The sequence below is a fragment of the Hesperophylax consimilis genome, chromosome 27, assembly GCF_061612785.1.
Source record: "Hesperophylax consimilis isolate HC1 chromosome 27, BYU_Hcon_1.0, whole genome shotgun sequence".
Lineage (NCBI taxonomy): Eukaryota > Metazoa > Arthropoda > Insecta > Trichoptera > Limnephilidae > Hesperophylax > Hesperophylax consimilis.
The window spans coordinates 11,702,000-11,725,849 of NC_142862.1; the positions used below are offsets into that span (position 1 = coordinate 11,702,000).

The 23,850-nt window shown below is 35.8% G+C and overlaps 1 protein-coding gene across 2 annotated transcripts in view; it reads left to right on the forward strand.

Annotated features, from left to right (window-relative positions):
• LOC149410582 (homeobox protein PKNOX1-like) overlaps window positions 1-16,151 on the forward strand; it is a 95,515-nt gene extending 79,364 nt beyond the window's left edge. The window contains exons 2-11 of one of the 2 annotated variants that reach the window (XM_089648462.1): window positions 6,187-6,329; window positions 7,264-7,438; window positions 7,672-7,819; window positions 8,286-8,386; window positions 9,107-9,260; window positions 10,171-10,272; window positions 11,309-11,478; window positions 11,962-12,094; window positions 13,330-13,428; window positions 14,194-16,151. In XM_089648462.1, coding sequence (XP_089504588.1) covers window positions 6,199-6,329; window positions 7,264-7,438; window positions 7,672-7,819; window positions 8,286-8,386; window positions 9,107-9,260; window positions 10,171-10,272; window positions 11,309-11,478; window positions 11,962-12,094; window positions 13,330-13,428; window positions 14,194-14,387 — 1,407 coding nt within the window. In that variant the 5' untranslated portion in view covers window positions 6,187-6,198 and the 3' untranslated portion in view covers window positions 14,388-16,151. The remainder of the gene's footprint in view (window positions 1-6,186; window positions 6,330-7,263; window positions 7,439-7,671; window positions 7,820-8,285; window positions 8,387-9,106; window positions 9,261-10,170; window positions 10,273-11,308; window positions 11,479-11,961; window positions 12,095-13,329; window positions 13,429-14,193) is intronic. The other variant, XM_089648463.1, reaches the window with a different exon arrangement.
• The last annotated feature ends 7,699 nt before the right edge of the window (window positions 16,152-23,850 follow it).

A 23,850-nucleotide genomic window follows, 5' to 3' on the forward strand; every position in this document is an offset into this window, starting at 1 on the left:
TAACTATTTATGGAGATAATATACAGTACAATACTTACCTGGTATGTCACTTGATTCATAATATTGTCAAAATTGATAGAAGGAAAAAGTAGACGCACTTTCAACATAATCATCAACATGAGTATTAGGTGCCTACATAATTAACGATTTTTATTCATTACTATATATAAATGTGAATAATAACGTAAAATCAAATATAATAATATAACAGCAAGATTTTCAAATACAAACTGTCAAAAGTTCTACAAAATTACGGTTTTCAAACAGTATCAGCTAAATATAATATTTAGCAGTGAAAATGTTAAACTTCATACGTCTAGTCACAACTAAATACCGAAAAAGTCGATTTCGATACTCCCAGCACTAGACCACAGGATTCACATGAAAATTAAAACTGTCGAAATTCAATTCGAAACATCACGCTGCCGAAGATGTGTTCCCCTCCCTATCCCCTATCAAAATGTCATTACAGGAGTCATTCCGCGGGGCGGAGAAGGGCATGGTGAGGGTGTGGTGTGGGGGATGCGGGCTGAATGGCTGACTGCTGCAACAGTCCTCGAAAACGGCCACTTTTTTCACTATTATACTTTAATAATTGTCTTCTAAGTTTTCCGCGTCTGATGCGAACTTGAAATATGGCAGCCGCGACCGGTTATGAATGGGAAGTGTCAGGGGATGAACGCTATGGTTCTTTTTTTCAAATTTGCAATGTCAAGGTTTTTTTTGTTCATCTTTTACTTGCGACAAATCAATTCGAACATATTTATTCATCTTTTATATGAATACCTCACAAGAGTACCTACCAATTGCTCCCAACGGTCTGGAGTCAGTGAATACGGCATCCCCAATTGGGGTATGTATTATTGGGTACGGTTTTATACAGGGTTTTCCAATAATAGGTGTTATTTTGATATTCAATCGTAAAAGATCAATGGTTTCGTTGCTTGTGTGGCACGTAGCGCAGTATTGTTGAAAGTAAACGTTGTCCAGATCAATACCATCCAATTCTGGCCATAAAAAATCATTATTCATCTCTCGATAGCGATCCATTCACCGTAACTGTTGCTCCAGCCTCATTTTCGAAAAAGTAAGGTCCAATGACTCCGCCGGACCATAAACTGCACCAGTCACACGTTGAAGATAGAGAGGCTTTTTAACAATAAATCTTGGGTTTTCCGAGCCCCAGATGCGACAATTTTGCTTGTTGACGAAGCCACCGAGGTGGAAATGAGCCTCATCACTCAATATGATTTGCATTTGATTCACTCAAGTGAATTTTAATAATTTCAATGCGTTTTTGAAGCGTGTATCGTTCCATTTTTATTAATGGCGTAGTTTCTACTTGTCAAATGTTAAAAAATGACAGCTTCAAAAGTGACATCTACCGAAATAGCGGGCTATTCAAAATAACACATCTTATTGGAAAGCCCTGTATTTATAAACAAATATAATATTTTATTTTATTTTACGCCCAGCTGTGCTTACATACTTTCAATTAACATATTTTATCATTAATACACGGAGAAAACTTACTGATATAAAATATTGCTATTTTATTAAGAATCTCTTCAAATTATTCCTAATTCGGTTAAAATGATATTGCAGGCCACGAATGAATTGATAAGTTTCCTAATAAAATTACAGTAAAACACTAATGTGTTATCGTGACGTCGGAACACGTGTTCATAAAAATTCTAATATAATTCGTCATTTGAGGCTTGAAATAAACTTCCTCAGATAACTAAGATCCATAACAAGTCCAACAGAATTCAGGTCTAAACTAAAAACTTACCTTTTTAAGCTGTCATACCCTTAAATTAAATATACCATTCCTGAGAGAAAGTTCAGTTATATCCAATTACGTCCTAAATCCTGTATCTAAATTTCGCTAATAAACAATTAGATAATGTTAATTAAGTGTAAATCTCAAGTGACCTACCAGGTAAGTATTGCACTATATATTATCTCCATATACAAGTTAATAATAACATAGATCATTGTAGAAATGTATGCGCCCTTGAGGTGATTTTGCACAAAAACGGCGCCATACAAATCATCCTAATATTATTATTATTATATTATTAGGACAAACACAGGTGCATGTGTTCTGATATATTATGAATGTACTAAAAGTTTATTAGAAAACGGTCTGCATTCCCGTTTTTACTGGATTTTAATAAATCAGCAATACTCATTTTTCTCCGTGTAGTTTTTTTAAAAATAATAAAGCATTGCGACATTTCCCTATTTTAATTTATAAAACTGTTGCCATTTAATTATTAATAAAAGAAAACATGTAATAGCCCCGCTGTTAAAATTTTTATTAGTGCACAGTAAAACCATGCCATGAAATTTCATCGGTAGAAAAAAAATACTAAGTAAGCTTCGATAATTATTAAAAACACGTTTTGTTCTGTTATTTGATATGTTATAGGCATGCAAAAATTCACAGCGTATCTTTAAATGCAACTAAAGCATTTGACGAGAGATTTTTGAACTATTTCAAAACGAGTCGTGTTTTATTAAATATTTCACCATTTTCGCTTAATTATTATCGTTTTTTAATATTAGCGCGCTCCCTCTAACATTCTTGTTTACATATCTCCCTTTCAAACCATATTTGAACGCTTACTACCGGGCCTTAAAAACTTTGATAGTTTGTTGTTGAAATCACGTTTTTAAACATGATTTTCGGGTAGTCGGACTACAACACCCTTAACTCCTTAATTGAGCCAATTTTTAAATATTCCCTAAATTTGTTCAAAATGATTCGGTAGAAGTCCCTCTTAAGCGCCCCTAATTAAGAAACAATAGTCTTCTTGGCCGCGTTTTCCCTCTTTACGTAAACATCTCTGAATCCCTGCAAAATATATCTAACGGAGAGAGTGGCCGGCCTTTGGGAAATGGCTCCGAGGGAAATTCTACGGCATAATTACTGGCCCCCCACGGGCGGCCATGTCTCTTTATTGGACCAATAAGGAGTGAGGGGGGGGGAGATGTCACCCGCCTGAGAGGGAACGTGTTCGAGTGCCGTAGGAGTCGTTTCGCCAAAGAACTCTTCGCTTTTAATTGATGTTATTTTTAGCAATTAAAATAGAATTACAGATAAAATTGTTGGACGGAATTGATTTACGATTAGAATCAGCTATGCTTATGGTCCTATCTCCCTTCGTGGAGAGCGCCGTGTAAGTTGGTTCCATGGTAATTCAACACGATGACACATCTTTAAAATTTATTAAAAGCCATGAAAAAAATCTAACCTGTAAAGGTTTGTCGAATTGTCATTTTATCGAGTTTTCTGGTTACCGTGTAAGTTGTAACGTCTCGTTTTGTTACTTGCTTAAGTATATGAGAAAGAGGGAGAGGTAATAATAGTGCTATCAGGGATTTGCGTAATGTTATTATTTGAGTGTACCTTCGATGTAGGGAGGGCACGAGAAAAGGAATAATTTGATGAGGTGTCCTACCGGTGGATAAACTCTTTAGCTTTCTTAAGAGGAAGCTACAAGCCAAAAATGTGTATATTCTTGGTATACCTTATATTGTAGGTAATAGGCATTAAAATCGCTCGACAAACAGAGTCTAGAAACGTTCGATTTCAAGCAAAAAACTCGTTTTTATTTATTTTGTACATAATTTTATAAGAAAGCAAAAAAGTTAATCAAGTGAAACTGTCACAGATAATCTTAGATATAATAATGTATTTTTGTAAAGTTGTTTCCTTTACGCGTTCATACATTTCTATTGAAAAAATATTTTTTGTAGTAGTTTACATTTATATTTTTTATTGAGTAATTTATTTTTTTTATTTGTATTCGACTCAAGCGAAACGATAGGAAAACCTTCAATTTATCTAAAGCATATTTTTTGGTATTCATAATGTACACCAATTCGTTATAAAGATTAATCAAAATAATGATTTAGGATAAAGGAGGAATTAAAAGTTATTCTGAAACAAATGAAATCAAAACCCAGTCCTGATGGAATAACAATACAATTAATAATTCAATCATTACCATTCATTGAGAATTACTTACTTAATTTTATAAATGAATCTATCACCTTAGGAAAGTTCCCTCAATCATGGAAAATATCAAGAGTCATCCCAATACCGAAAATAAAAAATACAAAAATATGTGAAGAATATAGACCAGTGAACACGCTCCCTAAGTATGAACAAATACTTGAACATAAAATAAAAAAAACAACTTGTTGATTTTATAGAAAAATGGAATATATTATGTGAAGAACAGTGTGGATTTAGAAATAACCAATCTTGTGAAATGGCTCTCAATCTAGTTCTGGAGGACTGGAAACAAGACTCAGATAAAAATAAATATGTGATCGTGGTTTTCCTGGACTTTCAGAGAGCTTTTGAAACGATAGATATAGATATAATTATTAAAAAACTATCTAAAAATGGAATAAAAGGAAAGGCATTGAAATGGTTCAAGGATTATTTAAGTAATAGATATCAAACCACAAAAGTGGGTGAGACAATATCCGAACCAGTAAAGATTACATTGGGAGTACCACAAGGGTCGGTTCTCGGACCTATTATTTTTATAATGTACATTAATGATATGGTAAAAGTATTGAAAGGTATTGTAAAATAAGATTATTTGCAGACGACGCACTGATATATATAACAGGAGAAGATTATGAACTCATAATGAACCATATAAATGATAACCTACATAATATATCAATATGGCTGAAGAAAAATAAAATTAAATTGAATGTAAACAAAACAAAATTCATGAACGTTGGAAAGCGAGTAACGCAAACAAAAAAAGACATATTGATAGACGGTGAAGTATTGAAAGAAGTATTTGAAATGAAATATTTGGGGGTAATAATTGACTCCAAATTAACTTTTGCCAAAATACAAAACAAATTATTAAAAAGATTGCCAAAAAAATCTCACTGTTGGGAAGAATAAGAAGATTCCTTAACACAGTTTCCAGTAAAAATGTGTACAACGCAATTATTGTACCACACATAAATTACTGTAGCAGCATTCTATTCTTATCCAACGACGGTTTAATGAAACAAATGACAATTCTACAAAATAGAGCAATGAGAACCATACTGAAGAAAAATAGATACACAAAAATGAAGAACATGTTGAAGGAGTTAAATATCTTGTCATTTAAACAAATTATTTACTTTAATACCATATTTTTAATCTATAAGATAATCAATGGCCATACGTCTAGTGAATTCCTAAGAAAAATTGATAAACTACAGAACAAACACACACATGAGACGAGGAAAAGAAATGAATTGAGACTCCCCTTCAGGAAAAAAACACAGAGTCAAAAGTCATTGCTGTACGGAGCGTTGAAGATATTTGGAGAGCTACCAGAAGAAATAAAATCAGAAGAAAACATAAAAACATTTAAAATTAAATTACGAAAATATGTGATTGATTCATTTTAAATGTGTTACTATAATTATATGTATATGTATATAAGGATTGTATTAGGACATAGATAACTATGTACCTATTTAAAATACCGCAATAAACAATAAATTAACAATAAACAATTTTCATCATTTCTTCATTGAGAAGCCGGTATGGGTACCGCCGCCCCGGGAACCATTCATTGGATTACCTCTGCCATAGATCACCCCAAGTGGTTCGCTATGTTTGGTGACTTAGCAGGGGTGCCGGATTCGTGGGGTTAGGTTTGTCCAGGTCTTGACGGCGGATGCGTCCCCTTGACCTCTCCAGCTGGACACAGTGAGAGGGTTGGATTCAAGCATCCGTCACCTCTGGACGCACTGACCCCCACATTTCTATCCACTCCTCATACCCTCTTCCTTTCCAGAACTTCCTTTCTTTCCTTTCAAGACCCTACATATGGCATTCCCAAGATTGACATAGGCCCTGATGGATTTTATTTTCCTCAAGGCCGGCCCCCTGAATGGAGCTAAAGTAAAAATAATTATGTTACAATTAACCTCCATACACACAGGATTTTTCCTGAATGTAATTTGTAAGCAATAACGACTACCTCAACCTGGTTTGGGGAATATTTTGCGTTGGAAGAAAAGATGAATAACAGTGGAGTTGGGATTGTTGGATTTTCTAGACCTAAATATCAAACATTTCGTTTTAGTAGTAGTAGTAGCTGTGGAGTAAGCGGGAAGAGTCTGATATTGTTTTGTGTGTTGTTTTAGGTGTGGTGAGGCATGCAGGGCTGCCCGGGCGGGGAGCGGCCGCCCGCGGAGCCGCACCAGCCGCCGCCCGCCCCCGCCCTCGCTCCCGCCGCCTCCGCCCTGGACCAGGCGCAGTTCGAGGCGGACAAGAGGGCGGTCTACAAGTCAGTACACACTACCCTACCTAACCCAGTATCTGCATACAACCAGCCTGTCAACTCCTGGGCACGGCTAGGAACACTGCTTTCTTGGAAGAATACGAATCTTACAGGCTGTTTCGCCTTTGAGTGTTTCAAACTCAATCACCTTTGATGACCACCAGCCTAACTTCTTCTCCTAACAGGCAGGCCTAACACTATACCCAGTACCTACACACAACCAACCTGACAACTAGGAACACTTATTTCACGGAAGAATGCAGATGTTACAGGCCGTTTTTTCTTGTGGTGTTTCAACCTCACATTTTATGGACCTAACCTATAACCTAACCTAACCTAACTTCGTCTCCATGGGCAGGGCCATGGGAGCTGGAACAAAGCTCCAGCACGGTTTTGCGCTGCCTGGGGAACCGCTGACACCGACGTTCCGGTCGCCTGTGATACTTGATCAGCGTAACGCATCGGAGATCTACCTCTGCTTCTCCTTTCTTCCACATTGCCATTGACTATGAGCTTCTAAAGCTTCTCCAGGTTAGAGTTTTCAGTTTGGCGTGTGACGCGTCTAAAACACTTTAGACGCCTTTGACTGTTGAGGGCCTGTTTGGATGCCTAGCTATTGAGTAGCGTACCTGGTATGGTTCAGGATGCTCAGGTTTCTATGGATAGCCACTCACACTAATATGCCCATCTACAAGAAGCTATCAAGCTCCCTGCAGCGAATCCTAAGATATTTTGGACGTGTTCTCACCAAACTAAGAACTCGAAACTTAAATCAGATATCACAGATATTAGGAACATCGGCGTCCTTAGTTCTCCATGCAGTGCAGCACTGTGAAGAGTGTAGGAGCCTTGTTCACCAGGGAGATTGGAGTGAGGGTCACGATTCTTAACAATGATGCATGTGTAACTGACTATTTATTTCGCCTTTGTTGTATCGCAGGCACCCGCTGTTCCCGCTGCTGGCCCTACTGCTGGAGCGCTGCGAGCAGGCCACCGGGGGCACAGAGGCCTCCGGGGGCTGCGACGCTTTCGCCGCAGACCTGCGCGCTTTTGTGCAGCATCAGCAGAGGGATCGCAAACCCTTCCTGGTTGATGACCCAGAGATCGACGGACTGGTAAGCAGCTACCAACCTATAATTGTTTTACTATAGTCTCCTGCTACCGCTGCTGGCTCTGCCGCAGGAGTGGTGCGAGCTAGCCACTGGCGGTTCCTGGGACCTGTCTATTGACTATTATTCCGCTATACCAATATCATAATAAAACCTTAGTAAAGGGCAATTGAATGCTCAAAGGGCAAAGACATTACACTAATTTTCAACAGATCTATTATTTTCCTTTTATGTTACAGATGATAAAGTCGATCCAGGTCCTGAGGATCCACCTGCTGGAGCTGGAGAAGGTCCAGGAATTATGTCGGGACTTCTGCAGCCGCTACATCGCCTGCCTCAAGTCCAAGATGCAGAGTGAGAATCTTCTGAGAACCGACTACGCATCTGGTTAGTATGACATCCCTATTTCTTCATCTTCTTTTTCTTATTATTATTCTATCCTCGAAATTGATTGTCCTGTCCTTGAGATTGACGGTCGAGAATAGGTTGTCCTCGAGAAAGACTGTCCTCGTTATGACGTCCTCAAGAAAGACTGTCCTCGAGAATTACTATCCTCGAGAACGACTGTTCTCTGCTCAGTGTACCACAAAAAAAAAAAAATCTGGGTTACGAATAACCTCAAAATATTTTAATTCCTCCTGCTTCCATCATTATAAGTAGAAATGTTGTGCAATGATGGAGGACTTAAATCGCAGAGGAACGTCTTAGTCCACTTAAATTAATGATTCAGGGTGAATTGTATGTGTGTTTGACATTTGCACTGATTAGTAGCATCTGATCTGAGATACTGAAATAAATTCAGCACATATAAAAGAGAATCGGGTGTGTATTAACAATGTACTTCATTTTATAGGTGAGGCGTACCCAGGAACCGGTGAGAGTAACAACAATCAGCCAATGGGTGGCTCCATGTCCGAAGAGCACTCCAGCACCTCTAACTCTCCGCAGTATCAGGTATTATTCCCGTTTAAAATTATTTAATTTAATCTTTGGACGGTCTTTCTCTATCGTTGCCTCACTTGCTGAGGATCGCAACCTCCACTCGAGTAGCCCTGATGAAACATGTTCCTCAAATTCCTCTAGTCCTGCGCTGCATGGGGAGCCGTGTACACCGACTTTCTGCATGTTGAATAACACAGTGCAAAGCATTGGTGATCTATCTCTCCTTCTCCAGCCTTCCACCTAGATTTCAGTTCTTTTTTTTTACATTAACCGCACACAGGAGGCCCTGAGAAAAATAATTTCCCTCGGGCCTATATCATCTTTGGGGATGCTGTATGGAGGGTTTTTTTTAAGTAAAGGGAGGAGAATAAGTTCTGGGAAGGACAGAAGGATGAGGAGTAGGTAGGAATCTGAGGATCAGTGTGTCCAGGAGTGACAGACAAATGAATATATCCCTCCCGCTGCGGCGCAAGGCGATAGGTCGAGAGACCAGTTGGAGAGGTCAAAGGGTCTCCCCAAACCAGCCTCTCCCGATCTGGCACGCCGCACAGCTGGTGGGAAGGCACATCCTGAACACACCTCTCCGGATGAACAAAACATAGCACACCACTTCTTAATTTGGCAACATGTCCAAAGTATCTTAGAATATGTCGCTAGCAGACAATTCCGGCCAATATTGGATGCCTGGCTCTTCCAAAGTTCACTTTCAAACATGTTATTTTCATTTGCCAGAGCGTCCAGCAGTCTACCCCTATAGTACAGCACTATGCGCAGGAGCTCCTGCCCCCGCAGAGCACGCCGCCCTTCCTGGCAGAGCACCTGGGGGCTCCCTACAGCCAGCTGGACCACAAGCCCCCGCAGCCGGCCATCTTCCAGCAGCAGCCCGGTGAGTGTTACAATGTCTGAAATGTGTGGATGTATTGCGTCCATCAGTCCACCCATGGGTGCTATGCGCAGGATCTTCTGCCCCCGCCACGTTAAGCATGCAGCCCTTCCTGGCGGATCACAGGATTCCCTATCATTCGATTGACATAATAACCTAGAGAAAATTTGTGAAAAGTCATTATCGATACCAAAACAGTGACAAACAACAAAGGGATGTATAAAAATAGCTGGAATTCTATACTATTCGATTAAATTCAGCATTATATAGATTAGTTGCTATAGGCACGAATACTCTTGCTCTCTTCAAACTTTTTAGACATTTTAAAGGGCAGTAAACTGATCTGAAAAATGGTAAGAAAACAAAATACTGCTTTTACCGGTTGTGCATATATCATAATTACCCTGTGACCCGTGACTGTAAAGGAAGAGAATGCTTTTGTCTCACCAAAAATAATAATTAATAAATTTTGTGACTTCAAATAGAACTGTTTCATTTGGTGAAATGTAAATCATTATAGACCAAGCAGAGTTAAGACGGAGGTGCATTATTTTAAATTGCATTGTGTAATGTCTGTAAAAGCCCTACGGGCGTTTAATAAATAAATAACCTCATATTGACATCCGTGTATAAGTGAAAGAATATCATTTGGATAATGCGGCAGTGTTGCTTGTGAGGTTGAGTCGCTTAAGGTAAACTTTTATCAAAATATGTTTAAACTTTCGTATATTCTAACTAACTAACCATTACGTCTTTTTTCTGACCGTCACATAACTCTCTGCCTTGGCACACGCTCCTAACTTCATTGACGTTTATGCATCGTTTCATATTATAATATACTCTTCTGTTACTTGCATGAAGGATTAAAGTATAGGTCGTGGTGTTGTGAAGTAACGTTTGAATTCCATTCCAGCCAACTGCAACACCAGTGGCCTGGTGGTGTTGGGCTCGACCCCCATCGGCCAAATCGGTGCGGGGCTTGCCAGCCTGCCCTCCAGTGACAACAGTTACACCGGTAATCACTTGTAGATTCTTCAAAACCAACCAAAAGTTATCATTCTTTTAACACTCGCGATATTGAACGAATTCTACCCATGTATTAGAATCCTGGATAATTTTAACAGGTTTTCTGCCACCGTTTCCGATTGAGAACTTTCGGGATTAATTCATCGTCCACAAAATTTAGTGGCAGTGAACCTTCTGGGGAATTTGAACGAAATTGACTCAGTTACTTTAAGCTCACTTGAAGGTATTTGAGAATTGAGTTTGACTAGGTACTAAGGTAAAATGTACAAACACTGTTGCCTCGTGGCTTAGATCCTTTGGAGAGCAGTGGACATTTTACTGGAATAATACAGGTATTTGAGAATTGAGTTTGACTAGGTACTAAGGTAAAATGTACAAACACTGTTGCCTCGTGGCTTAGATCCTTTGGAGAGCAGTGGACATTTTACTGGAATAATACGTTTCCGAAGTGTTTACGGACACTTTGGATTGAACTGTTCATATAACCCGCATGTTTAGGATGATGCGGTGTAAAAAGCTCTCCAGTACCTTGAAAATTTAATGTCCAAGAAAGAAAAGGATAAATCACAAATGAAAAGATGCCAAAATTGTATGTAATATAGTTAGTGAACAGGAAGCATTCTGCTGATGTGCTCATATCTGATTTCACAATAAGTCAATCCTTTCTTCTCTCCAAATGAGAATCCAATCGGGCTTTAAATTGATTTATATTTGTAGCATCGATGACATGTTGTGGAAGTTTGTTTTATGCTTCCAATACTCTTATTTGCAAGAAAATGTTTCCTTGGATTGATAGTATGCGAAAGGTGCTTTTTTTTGTGTTCGGAAATTCAAATTTGTGTTGGTAGTGAAGTTTTCTCGAATACCAGGGCAACTAAAATGTCCAGATAAAATTTTGCAATCACATCTTTCTCTTCTTTCTTTTAATAATAATAATAATAATTTTAGTTCTTTGAGTCCATATTCATATGACTAATTTTTCAAATCTCTTGGTATTTTAGTGAATCGTTTCTGTATTATTCCAGGAAACGGGTCCTGTGGCTCCGTGTCCCCGGCCCTAACGGAAGACCTGGACTCGGGGGGCGCTCTAGGTGACGAGGAGGGAGGAGAGGGGGAGGCGCGCGGAGGCAAGCGAGGTGTGCTGCCCCGCAGCGCCACGCAGGCCATGCGAGCCTGGCTCTTCCAGCACCTGGTGGTGAGACATTACCTTCTTTGTTTAGTTAGTGTTAATTATAGAAGATCTTTCACACTAATTAAACCATTGATTTGGAAAATACTTAAAGGTTGAAGATGCTTTAACCCGTAGACAAATGGTTTTGTCATAGTTTAAGATGGTTCCTTTCAGGTTGGATGGTTTTGACGTGGCTGAAATTAAAAACAAAAAAATTATTGGAAGAAGGTGTCTCCAAGATTGAAGATAGCTAGTGGAAAGATGGTTTCGACATGGTTGAAGATATTTTAACCAGTGGAAAGAGGCCACGGTAAAAACTAGAGTGAAATTTCTTTTTACCAGAGTGAATGATAATGACACCAGCGTGGAAGATATTTCTAAAAAAGTTTTTTGTTTCTCGGAGAAATATTATGTACAGTAAAATGGTAAAATAAAAATGATTGTGCTGTTCCTATTTCCTGTTAAATCTTTTCTTCTGTCCTCTAAGTATAATATTTTTGATTGCAGCATCCCTATCCCACAGAGGAGGAGAAGAGAATCCTGGCGGCCCAGACCCGGTTGACGCTACTGCAAGTCAACAACTGGTTCATAAACGCCAGGCGCAGGATACTACAGCCCATGTTGGACGGAAAGGACAGCAGTGAGTCCATTATTTCTCATTATGTTTTGTAGACATGAATTTAAATTGATTGACGAATGCCAATTGATCGCTCGGTTCCATGATAACACACCTTTAAAATATTATATAAAGTCATTAAAAGCTATGAAAAAAAACTAAGCTTAAAATATAACCTATCTAACATAGTTTTTGTTTATATCACTTTTATCTTTTCATGACTTCGTACAGTAGAACCACGTTAATTCGAAATCCACCGGACATCAAAAATCAAATTTCGAATTCCAACGTAATTCGAAATTATTTGAAAAAAAAGACGGCGAAAATAGAGTTCCTCGGCTGCCCCTTCAAATTCGGGTGGTATCTTTGTAGAAAATTCGTATTAATACGAATTTAAAATTTTTAAAATTTTTGGAATTTTTGCAGCTGCTTTTCGCCGCGATCGGCTTCTTAGTTGATGAAGCTAACAACATCAACTATGAAACGACCAGAAGCTAACATCAACTAAGAAACCACCCATTCTCATGAAGCTAACATCAACAATGAAACGGTGTTCCACTCGTGTCTCTCGAGTTTCGCATACATTTTAGAGACGAATGTCAAATGACTGAGTTGAGTTGATGAATGCGTCGGGTTCCCATCCAGGCATCATTAGTTCAATTCCTCTACTCCATGACTGCACAATCAAAATTTGATGGTATTAGAAGTTTTTCAAATATTGCCAGGTTATTCGTAACCCGGGAATGTTTCTCTCTCCTTAAAAAAAGGTCAATAATTAACCGAAGAATGTCATTTGACTGATTAATATACTCTCTCTCTATTTTTAACGAAAGACAAACTTTCCCAGGTTCCGAATAACCTGAGAACATTTGAAAACCACCACAGTAAGCGGATAATGTTGCTTGTGTTGTGATGGAGGACTTAGCTAGCGGAGGAATTGAACACACGTCGCCTGGGTGGGACCCAAACGCGATGCCCACTTAGCCACTGACCGGACAAATATCACATGATGAGATTTGTAAATTTTAAATGATTGATACATAAATGTAAATTGATTGACAATTAATGCAAATTTATTGATGAATGTTAATTGAATAATGCCTGACTCTCATTCAGTACTCAACAAGTTGACTGCCAATCACGCGTTTGTGCGTGATGAGGAGTGCGCGGGGTGCAGACCACGCAACTATGCATTATAACAATAGTCATTGTTCTTATTTCTCTCCTTTATATATATCTGACTGATTGATTGATTATAGCAGGCGGGGCATCCAAGAGAAAGCAGAGCGGAGGACAAGCCAGCAAGAGATTCTGGCCCGACAGTCTTTCCGTCCTGCAGCCGCAGCTATCTGCTTCAGGTAACTATTAAATAGCCGGTAACAATAATATATTTTTTTTTACCAGTGAAAAATCACGGGATTTTATTATTGTGAGATTTGTGAAGCCGAAAGTATATTTAAAAAAATATTTTCCTCAGGATCATTGCCTTTCAAAAACAAATATTGCCAATTTTAGAGACAATCATTAATTTGCCTTTCGAATGAACACTGTTAGTAAACATGAAAAATTATGACATCTGTCAAAAATTAAAAAAAAAGAAAAACCCTTCAAATATAGAATAATTAATTAGTAAAATAATTTTGGTACATACTTTAAAGTTTTTCTGAATCGTTCCCACAATCAGTTCCAATTTTTTAAATCAAGGCCAATCCCAGTTCTAGAGTTCATTGAACCGGAGTTACGGACACGAGACACAACCGAAATTAGTATTTTTTATTATGCACATTGTACAGTGTACATATGAAGGTGATGTGGTTTTTGAGGATGCTGTGTGCAGGGTATTTTTAATGAGAAGCTGACAGTTAGTCCAGTTGTCGAAAGTCGAAAGGTACTAAACCATAGGTAATAGAGTCAAGGGAGACTGGCTATGATCCATTATTAGATTGAAACTGCAAGCACAAAGGTGTAGCCAAAAATTTCTACCCACACTATTACAAATCGCACTAAACGCATTACTTTGATTGGCTCCGCCGCTTTGACAGTCCGTGCAGTTTAGTAGTAGTGCGGCAACAGTCGACACGCTTCCAAGTCATATCTAATAATTAATTTGTACGTTTCTCCAGGTTTACTTTCCTCCTCTGAGGACGAAGAAGAAGACGAAGCGGAGGACTCGGAATCAGAGCACGAGCTGGTCATCGACCCGGCGCCCTCAGGCTCCAGCCAGCGCTCTTCGCCCCTACCCCCCGCCAACCTGCCTGCCCCCGCACCCCCCCTCAACCCAACCCCCGCACACTACATGGCGCACCAACACAACTAACTACCGAGCACATGAACGGATGTTATTATATGGTAAAAAGGTTATTCGTACAGATTAATGATAGATAATGATTTCATTTAGGTTTGGTTTCGTTGCAGTTTGGTATTTACCTAATATACCCTCCACACAGCATATTCCCAAAGTTAACAGGCCTTGAGTCCTCTTGCATAGAATTAATGTCATTTTTTCTGCAGATGTAAGAGTTTGTAAAATTGCTATTCGTACCCATGTTTACTTGGGCCATTTTTTGCTTATTCTTATTAAAAAGTAGATTGAGAAGCTCTGGCTGACACAACATGTTTCTCAATTTGCTTTATATGTACCACAAGGTTACAAGATTTATAATACATATTGCAATAAGTGCGTGTCTATTTCCGTTTCATATTTTCATTGAGAGTGGTTGATATTAATTTCAATAATAATTAAAGAAATTATGCAGTTTATGTATGTATCAATGTACTTACTTTCAAAGTAGATTTTAGCCATTCCCTTCATTCTTTTGCAACAGAATGCACTTAATGTAAACAAAGAATTGAGAACATTGTAATGACTATTTTACTAGCAAAATCAACTTCGACATCGCTTTCAACTCCAGCCAATAGATGTCGTTATCTACTTATTCTTCTGCTATGAGAACCTTTTTTACTTCTGTCTGGGGGAAATAATTATATAGCAAGTCTTATGCTTCCAATGACAGATAAAATATTAAAATGTCACCAAGAATTTGACAAAATGTCGGACGAATTGTCAGTCAAATAATGACTTGAAAACTTATTTGAAGCAACGATTTTTTTCTCAAAATGCAAAGAACTGAAAAATTTGCCAAACCTTTTGTGTAATGTATAATTATTTTAATCAAAAATGAGAAACGACAGTGTTTATTTTTTTTTTAGCAATTATTTTAAACAAATTTCATGACAAAAAATGCATCTCTTTTCTGAGCTGCTTCTGAAAGGTCAAACTGATTTTTACAAATTGAGTCAATAATTTTAATTCTAAAGAAAAATCAAAAGATGATACACTGTGCCATGTTTTAACCTTAGAAATAAATTTAAATTGGACAACATTATTCCCACTTTTATGTCAATAATATTAATCTCTTCACATGTTTTGAATACTTTCTAAATGTTAATTAATTAGGGTTGTACATCTCATAGAGGCTGTAAAGCTCTGCGCACTCCTAGAAAAGATGAAAGAAAATTAATCAGGATTTATTTTATTTCTTTTCTAGGGGCATGGACAACTTTCAGTTTGACAATAAAATGAAGAAATTTAATATTTGTACAAAAAAATTTCATTACTAGAGCAACACCGATTTTCGAACAAATTATAGTGTATTCAAATGTAAGGTTATATATGTTTCTACATTTTTTTGTCAAACTGTACAGTCTTGAAAGTTCTGTCTACTTGAATGTGCAATCAGTTTGTTCAAAATTTTGCGCAAAAAATATGGTACACTGTTTGGTGTTCATACGATAGAAACTTGCATGTGCATTATATAGTTTCGCTGTCTTAATGTATTTGCTTACTTGTGCAAATTTAGTTCCTGCAAGCCTATTGTCTCTGTGGATATACCGTTTTGCCGTCTTAACATACATGCTTACTTGGGCAAATTAGAGTTTGTGCAACTAAAATTGAATGTGTATTTGAAACTTAAGACTGCACATATTGTCAGTCAACGTGTTGAATTCATCAGAAACCAAAATAAATATTTTAATTTTAGTACATACAAACAAATTTGAGTAATGCTAATTGTCAATGATATAATATATTACAGCATGTATACATACTCGACACTTGATAAAGGTTTCAAATTTATTTAAGTTATACGAAAGTTGATTTGTCTCATCGTATACCCACTTACTTCACATGTATACCATTGTTATAAATTATAGGCATTATACGATTTTCTCCATACAAGTTTATACTAAACTTCAAGTATACTAGAAACATTGATCAATTAGGTAGTATTTTCTTAATTTCATACGAAATTCAACTTCATTTTGTTTAAATTTCACTGGAGTCTTAAAGTGACATTGCACAAATGTTGAGTAGAAGATTTCACGAGTAAAGATATTGTGTCTAGTTTCAAAGTTAACAAACTTCTACACCAGCGATCAAATTTATGTAAAAGTATTGCAAAATCTAAGATTCAACCGAGATCTAAGCTATAAATTGCAAAAATGTGCGCACATGTATATGCGGAGTACTTTTACAAGAATTTGGTCGCTAATGTGAAGGGTCATTAACTATCCTGGTCAGTTGGTTACTGGCGTCAATATTTTCACAATACATTTTTAATTAAAATAGAGAGACATATTTCAAAAGAATTCTTGCTACAAATTTATAAATGATTTTTACTAAGCAATATCCATTTTCATTTCTCTTCACAATGAAAAAAGCCAGATTCCATAAGAACGCACATTTTATTCCTCTTCCTATAATATATCTGTTTGTTCAATGCATAATTTCAGTATACCATTATTCTGTAAGTACAATAGATTAAAAATATCAAGTCGATCACTATTTTGATCTAAAATTAATAATTACATAATACAATTTCAGATTGCATGGGTCATTTTATCAATTTTTCTATATCTTTCTTTCGATCAATGAAAATACATAAATATATTATATTTTATTCACAAATTGGTGGTGTAGACGCACATTGGGATCAAGTTATTAATGACAAAATGAAATATTTTATTTTAACCTTATCTACGCCGCTGTCACACATATGATCCATCAGCGGATATCACAAATATGATCCATGAAGTTCTATGAAAACATATACATTTTGTCAAAATTTTCCGCTTGGGGGGGATAGAATGCATTGAAAAGGTCAGGATTTATAAGGTTAAATATGTAGTGACCTGTAGAGTGGTAGCATTAAGTAATTTGTTTTATAATAGCTTACTGTAAAAAAAAATTGTGATAGAATTTAACCATTTCAATGCAATCTATCCCACCACGTGGCACGTTTTGACATAATTTGGGTATGTGTTTTAGTGAAACATTGTGGATCAAATATGCAACATCCACATTCTAGAAAGCTGCCGATGGATCACATATGTGACAGCTGCATAAAACAGGTTAATAACATTGCATATTTTTCATTTTAATAAGTTGGTCCCATTTAGCTCATATGCTTGAAATCAAGTAACATGTATACGTAAAAATACCTCAATACTTTAAAATACTAAATATCACAATAAATGTTATTATAGAAATATATATTTATTCACTTCATAAATAATACAGATTTGACAAGTTTATTTTTTTGATAATTTACGAATTATACGTTTGCTCTCGGGGCCTTATTCTCTAATTTCTTTTCAAAAGATGTCTGCCATAATATTGTGCTCATTTATTTATAAATTAATTAATTTATCACATACATTTTACGAGTATACGAACAACTTACTAACAAAATTTTTAAAAAATTGTCTGAATTCATAAAAAATGTTTCAATTATTATTGTAAATGTAATTACTACGGCAAAAATCATTATCACAGTCTAAATTATACGATCTTTGATTGTTGTCTTGGATTTCGCATTTTTAAAATTGCCAAATTAACAATGTTTAGCCCTGTGTGGGTTTTTACGTGTTTTCTCAAAATACGTACCAATGTATACGCTAGATTATGATTGTATATTTAAACGAAGTTACTGTATATTTGAAAACACTTGGCATATATTTATTGTACATGTAACATGTGTTGAATCACATTTTGTATGAGAATCGTAAAAAAAAATGTTTGAATGTGTAAAATTTGGAAACATTAATTTGAAAAAAAAAAGCTATGTTTTTTACGTTTTCAATGTAAAGTGGTGGTGAATTATTTATATTTGTAACGAGGTTGTTATAAGGAATAATGCCAGTGTGACTACGATTAAAGAATATATTATATTAAATGTAAGTAACAGAAATACGTAAATCATGAGACACTACTTCCTTAGGAATTTTCTATGTATAAAAAGTAACCGCTGACTTTTGGGAACCTAGTTTTGTCGTAGTCTGTAGGCTTTTTGAATAACTACTGGATTCTGACTCCCCTTTTTGAATTGATACCTTATATTATAGATTCATAGTTTTTCGCCATTTAAATTAGTATTTAACATTTTAGAGTTGCAATTTGTGCTGCCTTTACCCCTTCACAATTTGTGAACCGTAGCAACTCATAGTTTGGGAAGTATCTTGTAGGGATCATTTAAATAATGGGTCAAAAGTAATAAGTCCGTTGCACTGAAAGGGTTAAAATATTACAATGATACTAATGTTTGGGGTGTTTCGACCCTCACATTAAATCAACGATCGTGCTGATCAAATTTTGATCAGCTGACGAGCATAAAAACATGATTGCTATGCTTGACAACTGATTACCATTTTACCAAAAGTTGAAACAGGCCAAGAATCGGCGTCTAGTAAGGACTATTCAAATGTTGAAAAATCAAAATAGTGCCGATTGTCGATTTGAAGGTCGTGTATAATATTTTCAGAATCTTAGTCATCCTAAGATATACAGCAATAAAAGAAGAAAGGTAAATTTAGTTTACAAATTGTGTTGAGTAAAGCAGCGCAGATTGAACGTAGGAGTAGTCTGCCATTTTGGAATTTGACCGTGTGAAGTTTTCCATTTACCGGATCTCTCATTTCGACAATGATTCCTTAAGGAAATGTTTATTTTCGTATGTTGTTGTTTTAGCTTTTTAATAAATCCGGGAACGGTGCTTTTATAGAGTCCGCTCAATTCAGATTTTGGAAAATCACATTCAATTTAATTCAATCAGTAATAATGAAAATCACAAATCGCTCCCTCTGAGATTGATCTTCTTTCAAATCATCATAATAACGTAAAGAGATCTTTTGAATTTAGACAAAAAAATCTTGTTTTCTGTTATCTGACAGAATAGGGATGGCTTTTGTTTTCTGCTTGACTTTTTCTCAAATCTCCGTTATTATTACTTCCCTTCACTATTAAGCATCTTCATGTTAGCAAATACCCTAGAATATTAATAATACGTCGAACTCCAATACAATATTGGCAGTATTTATTTGTACTGGCCGCTAGAGACACTAGTGTAGCATACTGCCTTCAGAATGTACGGTAAATATCAGAAGTTGGAGGTATTACAACTATTCTACAGTATTTGATGTTAGTCACTTTGATCCCGTGATGATCCATCCATTATTACTTATTGTAGTTATCAAACGAATTTGAATAGTGAATTTCCAAATGTGTTTGAGATCCCTTAATCGCAAGTCATAAGCAGATGTCCATGTCTGCTTTCAATGTGTCATATAATTATAATTTAGTGAAAGATGCGTAATATTGAGCACCACGCTCTAGCCATGTAAGTCAAATGTCTTCTGGTTGCGGGCAGGGAGTTCTGCCGTAACTTCGTATACAATTATCTTTAAGTAGGACCTTTTGTAATGGAAGCTTTGTGGCATTTGATATTTCTCTTTAGTGCAAGTGTTTGCTTAACTCGGATGCAGCTGTTTTACACTTTTTCTAATGTATAAAGCATTCATATTAAAAAATCTTTTTTATATTCGACAAAATTTTAACTGTCAAAAAGTATATTTTCAGGACAGAATTCATTCAGAATTAAAAAGACTCCTATCTCAACCTCTCGGAGAGTGACCGTTTTTGAACAAAACTGTATTCCAGGAATGAGTTTTTTTTTTAAGTATATTAGTTTAACCTTTTTAAATAATATTTCATAGTTTTCTTAAATTCAAAAAATATCTTTTTTCAATGGATTAGATGAAAAAAAGTTTTTAACCTTTAGAAGGGTTCATAAACCATTGGAGATGAACTACCAGAATATTATTATAATCACGGTAATGTAAAATTACAGCCATACTCATCATGGAGCATTTTTTTATGGCCATAATATGACAGCCAGGAGGGTATAACTCCGATTGAAATATTGTGACGTCATATAATTGCCTATATCTATATATATAACTATATCCACCAATGAAAAACTGAAAGTCTATGGAATAAACTTTCAGAGTTTTTCATTGGTGTATAGTATAATAAGTAGGCTCCGAATGAGAAATTTACTGTCTATATATTGGCATATCTATGCTTTTTTAGGACCAATTTGTTTCATACAAAAAGCCCAAAGATATCGATTTAGTGAGTGGTTTATTTATGATGAAGGCCATATTCACCAAGAGGTTAAAATAATAGACACTTTAGAATTTTTCTTTGAACCATAGATGATTTATTTTCTAGTGTTGCTATTGTATCCGAGTTGCCGCGGTGTAAAATATAATTTTGGATATAACTGTGATAGGCGGGCGAGTACCGGTAGGATAAACTTAGCTACTATTGTCCCAAGCGGGACTATAGAATTACCAATAAGTTGTCTTGTAAGCTTGCTTACTTGTATATGGGCCCTCCTTTTGAACACATTATTTATATTTTATGGTATACTACTGTTTTTTTTAGTTTATTACAATTTCCAAATTTATAATGCAATAGAAAATCTCTTTTTACATAAATTAAAATTAGATTTTCTCTTCTCAGAAAACACTCCAATACTATTTTTTTGTATTTTATGACAATACTTTGTTCTCTGTACAATACTCATTAATTTTAAGACTGATGTGAAAGAACATTCATTATTTTTAGGATTCGGGAGGGCCTTATCAAACGCTTAAGTTAGGGCCTATGTATGTCGAGTCATAATATGAGAGCCCATGCTTCATCTCTTGGAACCCAAAACAAATATGTAAATCTAAAAAGTGCCAATTAAAAATTAATGCTAAAAAACTATCAATCTTTAAAAATATATTACTGTTCACTTCATACAAATACTTAAAAAGTCTTAGTACTGATTGTGTCTTATTGTATGCCCTTGGAACTTTTTTTGATAACACAACTGTTTTTCAAGGTGTTCTATTTTTTGTAGTTACTTAATTTATTTTTGGCATCTTCTGACGCTTCTAAATATATTATTTTACATGATTACCGAAAAATTGTGCCAGAAGGTTCTTGGTTCCAAAATCTGAAGTTAGCGTGGGCTTGAAATAAATGTTGTTAATTTGTATTCAGCTTCTATGCATTTTTACATTTAATTTTGATACGAAAATGTATTAATACAATAGGTGCTAAGTTACTTTATTAAACTCTATAGAACCATTAAGGGCCTTTAATTAAGTCTTATCATATTTATTTCTGCACTAATGATGTCTTCAATTTGTTGGAAAAACATACAATTCCAACTTTAATATTGCCGTTATTAAAAGAGTGGGTGTTTTATTTTTATTATTCATCAGCTATTTTTAGATTTCCACCACTCCATTAATTGAGTATTCAATTAATCGAGACTCACTCTCAACATAAAGAGACGTCAAGTTATAACTCAACTTTTTTAAAGTGCTCTCTGACCCTACTTCCATTGAAGGTTTTTTTTACTACGGCAACATTGAAGTTTGGATATTTTGTGACAACATAACCTCCGTGTATACCAATTGTAAATATATAATAATTACTCTATTGTAAGGACAGTTCACTGTTGGAGGCTGCGCGATAGCAGACTCTTTAATGAAGCAATAATATAACGAGAAGTTTAAGGGTTGTTAGGTACCTCATCATTCCCATGTTCTTTGCCAATATCCATACTTCTATCTCCCGTGTGTTGTATCATTTAAATATTATAAAAATAGTAGACAGTTTCGTATTAGCGGCAATTGTTAATGATATATTACCCTATAATGTGTTTCATTGTTAAATCTTTGGATGCAATAAAAAAATAAATTCCCAACTTCCTAAGACTAAGACAAAACTTGGTAAAGTTGCTGAATTCTTCCTCACGCATGCAATTTTTTTGTTAGTTGTTAATGCGTCCAAAAGATTAGCAGATGAATAATGCATGCACAATCTAGCATAATATGTTGTGATCTCACTTTCAATAAGAAATATTTCGATAATATGTCACATACCTACTTAGCACCAGAAAACGGCCAACATTTCTAAAATAACCCATGGCATCTTTTAAAAATACATTTTTATTTAACATAAACTTGATATTTAGAATAGATAAATATTGTAAAGTGTCTTAAATGCCAGGCAGCTCACAGTAAAATCTTATTGAATAGGTCAAATCAAATGGATAATAACAATTTAAGACAACATGATAGAGATGTTGTGGTTCTCTTGTGTGCAACCCTTCTCATCAAATCTCAGATAGCAAATAGCCAATTCGAAAAAAATAAGATTAAATTTATCCAATTGCCCAAAAACAAAACTTTGACATTGATAAATTTACACATAACTTTGATTTTCTAACAATTATAACACCTTCATCAACTCTTCTTTCTAATATTAAACGGCAGCATATTAAACTTACTTAATTTAGAGAAAACGTACCCTCTGATATAATAATGAAGCTCTAGTCAGCATTATAAATGGTACAATAACCCAAAAAAATGCTAAATTACTGTAATGAATGTGTGACTGAAGTCTTGTATGAGAGAGAGAGAGGACTAGAGAGCGTATGAGAAGATTTAAAGATAATGCATTGTGTGTCTTTTGACTATTATTCCGCCATCCCAATATCAAAGCAAAACCATAATAATATAATTGTCACAGAACATGGGAGCGACCATAACATATATGCAAGTTAGACTTAAGTGAAATAATTCAGTATACTACTAACATATAATAATACAGTCCAGCAAATGTTTGCAAATTATTCATGTATTTTACCTTTACAATGTTGTAACCAGAACAATAAATATTTCCATCATTGTCTGAATTGTTGGCTTTCATTCCCCCGACGGGTGGCTCTCTATCCTTTCTACCTACCTCTTAAGGACAGATACGTACTTCCTCATCTTCTTCCCCTCCCCTCAGACTGCCATAGTCCCACCGGATTTGGTTCATAGGGAGCATTTTGTTTGATAATGAAGGAATTATTGGAATCTTTAGAATCTAGACATCGGGTGGAAATGCCGTGTCTGTTCTACTGGCATTTTTATGGAAGGTACTCAGAACTAGTGATACCAATGCAATGCCGGGATATGTGCTGAATCCATGCCCCACATTAGTACAGTTATTTTCCACTTGAAAATGGGTCGTTTCGAAGACTATTTGTTTTGATTTTATGGATTTATTTGTAATCCTCTACCTAGCTAGGGCTTAAAACAATACCTTTTCATGTGTTTGAAGACTAGTAGTTCTGTACCTGACAATGTGGAATTACATTCTGGCTATTGTGTTTCCTCCCTCCTGCAACACGAGTCACTTCAAAAATCGAGTTAATTTCCTTCTTTCCTTAAAAAGACCCTCCTCACAGCACCCCTTAATCCTTCCCATCTGAAGGCATTTTGACTGAAACTGACCACAGCAACTGACTTAATTTTTGTGCAAACTTGTCCTGAATGTATCAAAAATTATTATTGTTTTAATATAATTATTTTTTTTATACAAATTTATTTAAAAA